Here is a 12,149-nt window from a genome sequence, read left to right as displayed (position 1 = left end):
AGATTACGTAAATTATCTAAAAGAATACTTTTGCATATTATAAAAATAATACTAGTTGAGACTTTAAATCGATAGAAATGATTAGGCAGTACTCCTCAGAATTCTGATCCAAAGTATGCTCTTATCCACCAATTAAAGAAATGACTATGGAAAACGAAATTATCTTTTATCTTTTTTTAAGTCTCTTTTTTCTCATAACGTAGTAGAGACAAAAAATTCAATGGTGAGATTAATTAAATAGGAGTAATTTCATGTACTTTATCACTTATAAAAGTTTGCACTACAGGAGCACATTCGAATTACTCTTAAAAAAAAAAAAAAAAAAAAAAAATTTTGAATTCTACGCTGTGTTTTAAAACTCAGGTTGGTCCTATCGGTTTAACCGATCGAACAGTCAACTGGTGGCCAAGCAAGGTCGGTTAGGGTCGAAAACTGGAATTGTAATTAACCCGTTTTGACCCATGTTTGGACTGGTTTTACTGTAGCGAACCACCAATCCAACCAGTTTTTTGTCGAAACCAGATTAACTTAAATTCCCAAATTTCCATGGCTAGAGTTTCAGTCGGTGGGGAGGTGTCATCGACCAAGAAAACACAACAAAATACAACCAAAACAAGCACAAGGCAACCTAGAAGTCAAAACCAATAAAAAATCAATCGAAAATCTGACCAATCCCACACCAAAACAATTGGAATTGTAGCGGCTGGATGTGGCTCTCAACTGGTGTTCGATGGGCACACAGGAATCGAGGTTATGGGTGTTTTGAAAGGTGGATCACGGTGAGTTGGGAGGTGGTGTCGGATTGAGTTTTGGTCGCTAGAATTGCCAGAATTTGGCCAAGAAACGGCGAAACTCTAGCTTGTCATTGTTGACAATCAGTGGGTGGAATGATTTGGAAATTTTGGGGGTTTTGTAGGGGAGTAGCTAGTGAGTCTAAGGGTGGTGGTGGTTGGGGTTGTCGCTCAAAAAGGTCGAAAACTGACAAAGGACAATCGTTTGATGTAGTTGTCGTGGCCAGCAATTAGCAGGTGATGAGATAGGATAAAGGGTATGGTTTTGAAGGGAGACGGTGGGGGTTCCAATGTGGTGACGAGAGTATTTTGGGTGAGAAAACAACCAAAAAAAAGGGAAAAAGGTCGGTGCCCCAATCTGGCCAAACGAAGAGGAGATGAAGAGAAAGAGGGGAATAAAAAGAAAAGAGGAAGGAAAAAGAGAAAAAAAAAAAGTATAGATGCTGCAAGGGTGTGTTTACTTTATTTCAAACCTATAGGGACTGATGTGTAATTTGCAGGGGTGTGTTTGCTAGATTTCAAATTGGCAAGGACTGATGAAATATTTCAAGGATGTGTTTGATTAGAATCTAATTGTCATTAATAGTCCGTTTAATCCTATATTAATTTGAATAGTTGAAAATCAATCAAGGGAGCCATAAATTATACAAGAACAAATTAATTACTTAAATTGACATTTAAAATGGTTGTAAAATAAATTTATCAATTAATTTGAAGAAGGAAGCGGAACTATATGTTATATTCAAAGAATTCATTCATTGTATTATAAAGATGAAGAGACACAATAAATTGTATCATATAACAAGAATGTAAAAGAAAAACACATTTGTCTAGAAATTACTACTTTAATAATTAATTATTTCACATTATTAATTGATCAAATTCAAATGTGATTATAATAATATAATTGTGGAAACATTCAGTGAAACCCATACATAAATGAGTAATAATAGAGAAATTGTCTATATTAAATATAATAAGCTAAATATGCATATATAAATTACTTAATATATATGTAAATGACTATATATATATATATATGATAATAACATATTTTTTATTCAAATAACTTGTAAATATTAATAACATAAATACATAATATATATGCATTAAGTCATTTAAATTAATTAATAATAAATTATGGTAATGACGTAACGAATAGAACTATAGTTATTTATTTAGAATTTATCTTAAATTCTATTTAATAATTTGATAAGAGATTTAAAAAAATTATATCTTAAATAGAAATAATTTATTATTTATCAAATAGATATAATGTATCATTTCCTAAGAGACATATTTTTTTATAAGACCTAAAATAATTATGGATATAAAGTCTCTTAACAATATTAATATAGTACAAGTATGATACTATAATAGTATTAGTATATGTATCACTTGATATATATATATATTTTTTTTTTTTTTTTATTTGGGCATTCCCTGAAATCCCCGTGGGTTGGATTTGAGGATTCCTCGAAATCCCCAATTCGAGAACGGGTCGAATTCGACTAATCCCCTTGGGCTTCCCAATTGAGCCCTCGGAGACAAGGGTCCCCGACCCCGACCCAACCCATGCCCATCCAGAGAAAACACAACAACACACGACCAAAACAAGCACAAGGCAACCAGGAAGCCAAAACCAATAAAATCAATTGAAAATCTAATCAATCCTACACTAAAACAATTCAAATCGCGGCTCTCGGCTGACGTTCAGTGACCAAACAGGAATCGAGGTTAAGGAGACTTTGAAGGATGGATCACGATGAGTCGAGAGGTGGTGTCAGATTGAGTTTTGGTCGCCAGAATCACCGAAATTTGGCCAAGAAACGGCGAAAACCTAGCTTGTGATTGCTGATGATTGGTGGGTGGAATGGCTTGGGAATTTTGGGGGCTTTTGTAGGGGAGTAGTTGGCAAGTCTAAGGGTGGTGGTGGTTGCGGTTGTTGTCACTTAAAACGGTTGAAAATCAGCTAAGGGTAGTCCCTCAATGCGGTTGTTGTGGCCGACGATCGAAAATTGATGAGAGGGGATAAAAGGTATGGTTTTGAAGTGGGAAGGGTGGGTGTTCTAATGGTGGTGACGGGGGGTGATTTTGGATGAGAAAACAGCTAAAAAAAGGGGAAAAAGCTAGCATCGTAATCTGGTGAAATGAAGAGGAGACAAAGAGAAAGAGGGGGAGAAAAAGAAAAGAGGAAGGAAAAAGAGAAAAAAAAAAAAAGTATAGACGCTGCAGGGGTGTGTTTACTTTATTTCAAACCTACAGGGACTGGTGTAATTTGCAGGGGTGTGTTTGCTGGATTTCAAACTGGTAGGGACTGATGTGTAATTTTCCAGATGTGTTTGATGCACATTAAAACATTGATTCTACATAACATTTTACATTGATACAACATGATTTTGCCGAAATATCATAGATATATCTTATGACACCAAATGGAGTCACAAGATTGTTAACAATTTATCAAAATTGTTGGCGTCGATGATCAGAAAAATATTACAACTCAAACTATCTCGTCGGTGCAAGCTATAAATGTCAGGTTCACGTTTGCATAACCAATAAAATCTTTATATAAGTATACAGACAACATAATACATTCGGCTTATGAACAAAGAAATTAGCACGGAAGAAGAAGAAGAATGCTATCTCCTAATAATGGTTCAGAAATTTCATGGGCATGGACAGCCTGTACACAAATAAATAAATCAATGGTAACAACTCAACTCAACTCAATCTCAGAAGTGAGTTAATTTGTTTTTTTCTAAATGTTATCAAGGGCAAGTGAAATCATCATCAGAACTGTTATGATAATTAGAGCAAGGAGAAGGTGCTATGGGAGGCACTGGTCCCTTCGGTAGCCTCTCTGAAATCATGCTGCCAAACCGTGTTATCTTCTTCACTTGCTTCATCCTGCTGCTGCACCCTCTACCTGAAAACAGAAACAAAAACACAAGAAAAACAACCGCAACAACTCTCAAACCCTTGACGCGTTTCCGTAAACAGTATGACATGTTTTAACACTTTCTATTATATCTCCTTCTGCCACAAAGATATTTATAACAAAGATTGAGTGCAGAGAACTTGAGGGTGGTGGTGGTGGGGTTATCATTGATGTTATTGAATAACTTGAAGAAGTGAAGTGGAAGTCCTTGTATTGAAAAATTAATGGAAGAGCAGCCAATCTGGAAAAAAACAAGTGGAAATTAATAATTCGTCCCTTATGCAGCCTTTTAAGCATGCCGACCTTTTTATTAATAAATTTCATTTTTTTCCTTTCACATTGTCGTGTTTTCTGCTCAACTCTGGGAGTAGGCTCTCGAGAAGGTTCAACAATCTCTAAAATGCCGTAATCGTGTATCCAACAATCACCTCGGGTCAGTTTATAAATCGGTTCAATCCCTTGACTAAGTAGACACATTTTTTTTTTTTTTTTTATGAGGGGGTGTTTGTGTCAGTTTATACATACTTTAACTAATTCTTCGGAACTTTAAAACTATTGATTAGGTACGTAAGAGCTCCACATTTTAAATGAAAGAAGTTTAAAAGCAAACTTATACGGGTTAAGTGGCCCAAAATAAACAGTAACAAATGACAATCTAGGTTAATTTATAAATTGAAGTGATCCCTCAACTAAGTAGACACATTTTGAATGAAAGAAATCCAAAAATAAACTCGTGGTAGCTAGATTGTACAAAACGGACAATATCTAAGGCTGTTAGAAGTGTTCCCTTATTTAGAAAAATTTGGTATATCTATCACTTTCCAAAGTAAATGGGTTCAAATGATAGTTCTCAAACCTTTTGGGTTAAAAAGTTTTTACACTACGTGGGCGCGACGAAACGTTACCTTTGCGAGAAGACGACGTCGTTGTACAACGTACGAAGTCCGGACGACATGTCACACATTTAAATTTCCAAAAACGACATATCGTGGTTACAAATAACTGTCGCCTTGAAAAGTCCAGTTTAATTTGTTTAATTTGTTTAAGATAAAGCCCGCAGACTGCAGAGTTCACTCCAGTCTTCTTCTCCGGCAAACTCGCCACAACTCTCCTATCAGGTTAAATCTTATTCATTTATTTATCTATTTTTTCTTTTTATTAATGAGTTTTATTCGAATTTTTCGTTCTTTTTATTTTTTATTTTTATTTGGTTATTGTTTCATGGCGCGCAGCTCACAGTTGAAGCTCTCTTGTTTTTAAAGCTACTGAATTCAAAAGCAATTAATGCCTAGGGTTTTATTTTTTCCTCCATTAATTTTGCCTCGCTTTTGTATAAGTTCAAGGTTTGTCTCTCATTTTCTTTTTCAAAACGGAAAAAAACATTAAGAATTGCTTGATATTGAACCTAATGTAAGTAAATTTATCTATTTATTGTAGGCCAATTGTTAGAATGTCTGCAATTGAAAGCAAAACTCTTAGTATATCTGTTGAATCCATGGCAATAAAGCCTCCTTCACATCCAACTTATGATTTGAATGGTGTCATTAAACTCGCCCTTGCTGAAGATGCTGGTGATCGAGGTTTGTTTTGATTATCTTTGTGTAAGCTTTCAGTGGGACAGGCGCCGATCATAGAGTGATTACAAGCCACTCGCACTGATGTGGCACGCCGTGTGTGCTTATCCTAGTGTAGAGTTTTTGTGTTTGGTGACATTTGTGGTTCAATTGCAGGGGATGTAACTTGTTTGGCAACTATTCCATTTGATATGGAAGTGGAAGCGCATTTCTTGGTGAAGGAGGATGGTATAGTTGCTGGAATTGCACTTGCGGAGATGGTATTTCATGAAGTTGATCCTTCTTTGAAGGTATAGAAGTACATGCTTTGGTGTTTGGTTTCCATGCTTGATAATCAGTATTAATGTATATTTTTTTATCAGGTGGAGTGGTCCCAAAAAGATGGTGATTACGTTCGTAAAGGATTGCAGTTTGGGAAAGTTTACGGTGAGTTAAGAAAAAGAAATTTGTTTTGAAGATAATCATTGATATGCTATGTTTTAACTATTTGTTTTGTTTGTATGCAGGACGGGCGCACAGCATTGTTGTTGCTGAAAGAGTGGTGCTAAATTTTATGCAGCGGATGAGTGGGATAGCGACTCTGACTAAGGTCTTTTTTACTCTTGAACTTTTTTTTTTTTTAAATTGAAATCAAGCAATTAGTCTCAGAAACTTATGTGTGGCTATCATAATGATTCTTATTTACAGTATTGTTTGTTGTTGTGGTTGGGACATGTAAGTGGACAAGTTGATGGGTTTGAGGATGAGAGTGGTGTGTGAGTGTGTATTCTCACTATGTGAAAAACGAAAATATATTTAAATAAAGAGGGGCTCAATTCTCTCTATATCCTTTGTAGTAGTTTGCAAGTTTTAGTCGCAGCTTTTTGTAGTATTTGCAAGTTTTAGTCACTGCTTTACCTTTCGATGTCTTATACTTGGCTATTGTTGTCGCTAAGAGAATAAGCCCTATGCACCTGTTTAAAAGATTAGAACATTAGATAAAGTACAATCAAGAACTAATAATGGAAGATAATAGCATGACTTTCATCGAAAAAATGCGAATAGATTTCAGGGTTGCAGTGAATTGAATGAAGTCATGGACCTAGCAATTGTTGGCTGCTATTATATCTTTGTTAGACGTGCAGGACATGAAAAATATTTTTTATGCTTTCTGCAGGCAATGGCCGATGCTGCACGCCCTGCATATATTTTAGAGACACGAAAAACTGCTCCAGGTCTACGTTTGGTGGATAAATGGGCGGTGAAGACCTTTCCTTGATCTCTGACTAGGTGTAAAATCTTTTTGAGTTTGATATAATATTTGGTTATTGTGGTGGAAATTCTCTTTTTATAGGTACTAATTGGTGGAGGACGGAATCACAGAATGGGTTTATTTGATATGGTGATGATAAAAGATAATCATATATCAGCAGCTGGAGGGATAAAGAATGCCATCAGATCTGTTGATGAGTTTCTAGAGAAAAGGAATCTCCAAATGGAGGTTGAGGTAATTTCATTATCTACCTTGCATCTTGATTTTGCTTGTCTTTTGAATTTGAATTTTGTTATAAAATTTATAAACTAATTTCCCCTTTTAATCCTCAAAGTTTTCTAGAATACTTTGGTGGAGTGTGTGTGTAGATTTGTATGATTATGTGAATTATATTTTCTTTCCACAAATTGTTTTAGGTTGAGACCAGGACGTTTGAGGAGGTAAAGGAGGTATTACATTATGCATCAGAAACAAAGACTTCTCTCACCAGGATAATGTTGGACAATATGGTTGTCCCACTACCAAATGGAGATGTTGATGTATCGATGCTGAAAGAAGCCGTGGAATTGATTAATGGCAGATTTGAGACTGAGGTACCTCTTAGTTGCAGTTGTGCATTTATTTTCTTGTGTTTTATTTGTTGCAGTGTTGTTGTTAGTTATCCATATAGATAAACAATCACTACTGATGTCTACTTTGTTCGTAGACTATCCTCCTGCTAGACAGCCTGCTAATGTTTAATTTATTACACCACCTTGTAAGAAAGGTGCTTTGTCTGTTTGGTGTTGTGATCTTTGAATAGGAGAAAAATTTAATCTAAATCATGGAAGATCTCAATCAAAATTTAAGCTTCTTTAGTATGGGCTTTTTACCCTATGTACATGCCGAGAGATTTCTGGTTATAATATTTATAGGGGTTCTTGGTTATCAGCATGAATCATGTTTGCAGTAATGATTGTTTTTCAAGGCTTCATTATCTAAAAATTCCTATACAAGCCGTCTTGTTCTTTTGGGGCATCAAGTTTCGTCCCACCAGATATCATGAATGTATAATTGGCTTTTGACATTGGACAACTGCTTGTTGCTTTTGATACTATTTTGCATGCTTTATGAGGTGAAACTGATTTATCTGTTTTATGGTCAAAGGCATCGGGAAATGTTGCTATTGAAACGGTTCATAAAATTGGACAAACTGGGGTGACCTACATCTCCAGGTAAAATTTTCAACTCTTGTAGAGGCTTTGATTGATGCTATTCTGCATGCACAATGTAAATTTTTGTCCTAAACGGGGAATTTAAGGCCTGCAAAAGTTATTGAGTTAATATTACTCATAACAAAAAGTAGCTAGTTACTACCCATTGAGCATGGTGTTCTGCTCCTTCAGTTAGAAATATTGATCATTACTTTCTGGAACATTGATATGCAACTTGAGTGTGCACAATCAAGCAGGAATGATATCTGCTTGTGGGTAGTATTGCTGTTTTGTTTTAGCCAAAGAGAGCACTATGTCGCACTTCATGCACAAAGGTTATATATCCTAAATTAATGGGTTACTTATAAAACACTCACGGAGAAATTGGGGATCACTGACTTTGTTATTTTCTGCTTGTTATCGTAATCTATTAAAGTTTGAGAAGATTGGTGGTCTCCTTCCTCATACAACTTCTTGTATGGAATCTCATGCATTTGTCTTTTAAGCAAGTTATTATATAATTCCTTTCTATGGTTTTCATTTTACTATGTCCTGAACTTTGCAGTGGTGCGCTAACACATTCTGTTAAAGCGCTTGATATCTCCCTCAAAATCGACACAGAATTAGCACTTCAAGTCGGAAGGCGTACAAAACGAGCATAAAACTCTTTTTACATCTTATATACTCCTTTTTACAGGAAAATTCTACAGTCAACACCTTCATTCTCCTTTCGTCCACAATAAGGAAAGAAGAGCAAGAACCTAGTCTTTTTCGCCCCAGGGAAAACTGACACTTTTGTTGACATTTTTGTACCATTCAACCTCTTTCGCATCGAATACATCCGCAAATATGTAAGTATTCAACCCAATAATTCAAATATATATTGTGGTGGCATTTTACTTTAACGTTTCCCAAAAGCTGAAGCAAATTGTGTTTGAAAAGGTTTACATTGTAGCAGGCTTACAAGTTACACTTTTCTCGTACTTTGTTATTACTGCTCATCGAAGACACTTTCTGATGGCGATTTATAGCTAAAACTTAGAATTAGCTTTTAACTGAGGTTATTTATAGTTTAAAATCTTGACTTTGAACAAAATGTGAGGTTGAAAAAAAGGCAGAATAATGATAATAAAGTCTGCTGTGGAATTGCTTGGTATCAAAGTTAGGCAACATTTTCAGAAAACAATGAAAGCACTTTTATTCAGCATTTTGAAACCTTAAGGCAACTTCAAGAATTCTTCTTTTATTCTGCCCCCCAATCCCATGTTACAGTTGGCGTATGAAGGTCACCAAACTATGCAAAAAGCTTTACTGGTCAAACACAAAAAGGTTAAATTCATATTCTGGAAAATGACCTATCCATCTTTCTTTCTTTCTTTTTCATTTTAATCATATTTCTTTTTCAGTTCGGTAAAATGTTTAATACAAACGTAACGTTTGATATGAAATTTAAATACAGCTTTTTTATTTATGAAAAGAGTAAAATACAATTTCGTTCGATTGATATATCAATTAAAATGTTTTCGAAAACAATCTTTTGGTAGAATTTAAATTCAATTTTTTATTTTTTATTTTTTGTTTTTGTGAAGGGAGTAAAATATGTTTTGTTTTATTGAATCAGTTAAAATATTTTCATAAACATTTTTTGGAGATTTTTGAATTGTATTTGTAATTTTTGGATAAAAAAAACTAAATGGGATTTGTCTATCTGATTTTTTTTTTTTTACAGTACAAGAAATCAATTATCAAATTTGTTTGTTATTATCAAGAAAATGACTCAGATTTTTTGGAATTTTCTGCAGCTTTATATGACCTTTCACATGAAGGTCGTCATACTTTTAATTTTACAATTTAATATTATATATAATTATTTATTAAAATCAGAAGTTAAGTGTTAAGACAAAGAATTTCCAATTTCAAGGGTTAGTCAAGAGTCTCAACACAACACGCGAAAAATAAGAATAAATAAATAAATAAGGTCTGACAAGATTCCAAATTGCTTTGGTGATTATTTATTTTATTTTATTTAATTAAATGTATAATTATTTTTTCAGTTGCAATTAAGATAAAACATGTGATGGGAAATGTGAGATATTATTATTTTTTAATTATGAATTAAGCATTAGATTAGACAAAGAGAATCAAATTACGGTATTTAATGCACAATCTAGGGCTTGAATAAGACATAAAAACTGTCAAATATTCTACGGAGTAGGTAAAATTGTTATATAAAACAAAAAATAATAATTATTAAAATATTTGTTGTTTAATATTTTTGTCACGCACTCATTTCATACGCTAAATTTTCTTTTACAAATTTAGAAGAATAATTGAATTAACATGCTGATTCTATTTAATTTTTCATATTTCTTTTATAATTTGTTTGGTTCAGCTTCTTTCAATAAAGTTTAATAAATTATTAAAATCGAGTTTATTGGAGTAAATCTAAAATAGAATTTGTTAGTTATTTGATTAGATGAATTTAAAAGAGTTTTTCAGTCTTAAATTAATAAAAGGGTTTTAAAAAACTTACCGTAATGAACTAATTCATAATTTTTATTTTTTTTTAAGTTGCAACCAAACAAAAAAAAAAAAAATTTCTTTATTTGTTGTGATCAAATCATAAACCGAAGGCGAAACATCACGAACTTTTGATATAAGAAAATTACTTTAATTATTTATTTGAAAGGGCAATTATGTTTTAAGATAAACTTGAAACATTCACAAGCACGTGGTGTTTTATTAAAAATATTTGATTATTTATATTGATGTAAAATAATAATCATGGATAAAGTATAAATAAAAGAATTGTATATATATATTTTTTTAAAAGGTAATGGATTAGAACTCCCAACTAAGAAAGACAGAAAGAGGAGACAAAAGGTTAAGTAGTTGTGCAACATGACTTGGCCCTTTAGAAAAATATATGGCCACTTTTGTCTACTTGATGCCTTCGTAGTAAAGAAAAGAGTTCTGTAAAACTAGCACGTTTATATATACATTGTCGGATTAAAATATTTTAGATGGTCGAAGATTTAATACAATTTATATAATTATGATATAATAGAAATGACATCATTTAAATGTAATAGTTTGTTTTTTTTTTTTGGGTTAAACTTGATCTGAAACATTTGAAACTTGAACGATTTATCAAATAGTACAATTTTTGATAAACTAGAAACAACGATCTTTGATCATGAAAGTTTTCCTTCAAACGATACACTGCCCATTTGCCCAACAACCTAACTTATATATGTAGTTAGGTGCGGACACTTTTATCGTTTTAAAATTATTTTCATGTTTTATCGCACTATAAAACGAAAATCATGTTTTATTTAACCCTATCTATGTTAAAAAATAAAACCTCATTTTTTTTATACAATTATTTTTTAAATAAAATCATAAATTTCGAAGGCAATTGTCTTAAAACAAGCACATTTTAAAGTTTTCAAAAGTTTCTAAAAAATGCACATATTGGATCAACTAATTAATTGTCATAAATGATTATTGACCAATATTCATATTAAAAATTTGTGGGCTAAATTAATTAATTGTCATAAATAATTGATTATGGTTTTAATTATTTTAGAAAATATAAATTGATTCTGGTGGGCTAAATTAATTAAATTATATGGGGAAGGCTACATATTGGCATGCCAAAACTTGCAAAAATAAATATTAATTAATTAATTAATTAAAAGCTGACCTAACTTATAATTTATAATTTTATTATAATAAAATAAAATAGTGAAGTCCCCATCACTTTCGATAATGCCTCTTAATCAAAGGACGCTTGAAGGGTCAAAATCAAGAGGCTCATTGGTAGAATTTTGGTCTCATTCCTTTTAGAATTTAATGTTTGATTTTTTTTTTTTTTAATTTCTTTCTAATTAAGTTTTAGATTGATCTCAACTAATTAAGCATTTTAATTTAATTACTATGGGAGCTCATGGTTTTAATTAACTGCATTTTAGACCTCCCATTTTGGGTATTATAATTAAATAGTAGTAGTTGGTTTGGTGTAAAGTATAATATAAGGTAATAATTTAACTCAATCTAACATTTATTATTTGGTTTGATGATTTTACAGGTTGGGAAGTTTTGATATAAATTCATCAAGACCATATATAAACTAGGGGTGTTCGGTTCCGGGTACCCTGCACTTTTGGAAGGAACCGGAACCGGAACCGGAACCGACGGTTCCTTGAATTTTGGAACCAGAACCGGAACCGACGGTTCCGGTTCCTAGATACCCAGAACCAGAACCTGTAACAACGGTTCCGGTTCTGGTTCTGGGTACCCTGTAAAATTTATTTTCTGTCCCCCAAGTGTTTAAAATAACAAAAAAAACTCTTAAAAACTTACAAATACCCCCCACTTGGCACTTGTATAACAAAA

General features: G+C 32.9%; 1 protein-coding gene across 2 annotated transcripts; it reads left to right on the top strand.

The window, feature by feature from the left end:
* The first annotated feature begins 4,777 nt into the window (after positions 1-4,777).
* LOC116113782 (nicotinate-nucleotide pyrophosphorylase [carboxylating], chloroplastic-like) lies at positions 4,778-8,668 on the top strand. Of its 2 annotated transcripts, XM_031399944.1 has the most exons (11): positions 4,778-4,850; positions 4,965-5,075; positions 5,170-5,312; positions 5,463-5,596; positions 5,669-5,732; positions 5,813-5,895; positions 6,463-6,546; positions 6,640-6,792; positions 6,975-7,151; positions 7,705-7,772; positions 8,317-8,668. In XM_031399944.1, the coding sequence occupies exons 2-11, from the start codon at positions 5,017-5,019 to the stop codon at positions 8,411-8,413; spliced, it is 1,062 nt and encodes a 353-aa protein (XP_031255804.1). In that variant the 5' UTR covers positions 4,778-4,850; positions 4,965-5,016; the 3' UTR covers positions 8,414-8,668. The 2 variants fall into 2 exon arrangements, with proteins under 2 accessions (XP_031255804.1, XP_031255805.1); XM_031399945.1 differs by lacking the exon at positions 4,965-5,075 and having other exon boundaries at positions 4,792-4,850.
* Positions 8,669-12,149: the final 3,481 nt, after the last annotated feature.

This window comes from Pistacia vera, unplaced genomic scaffold (assembly GCF_008641045.1).
Source record: "Pistacia vera cultivar Batoury unplaced genomic scaffold, PisVer_v2 Contig690, whole genome shotgun sequence".
NCBI classification, from domain to species: domain Eukaryota; kingdom Viridiplantae; phylum Streptophyta; class Magnoliopsida; order Sapindales; family Anacardiaceae; genus Pistacia; species Pistacia vera.
Note: the sequence above shows the minus strand (reverse complement) of the source record. Positions and strands in the feature narration are given on the sequence as shown.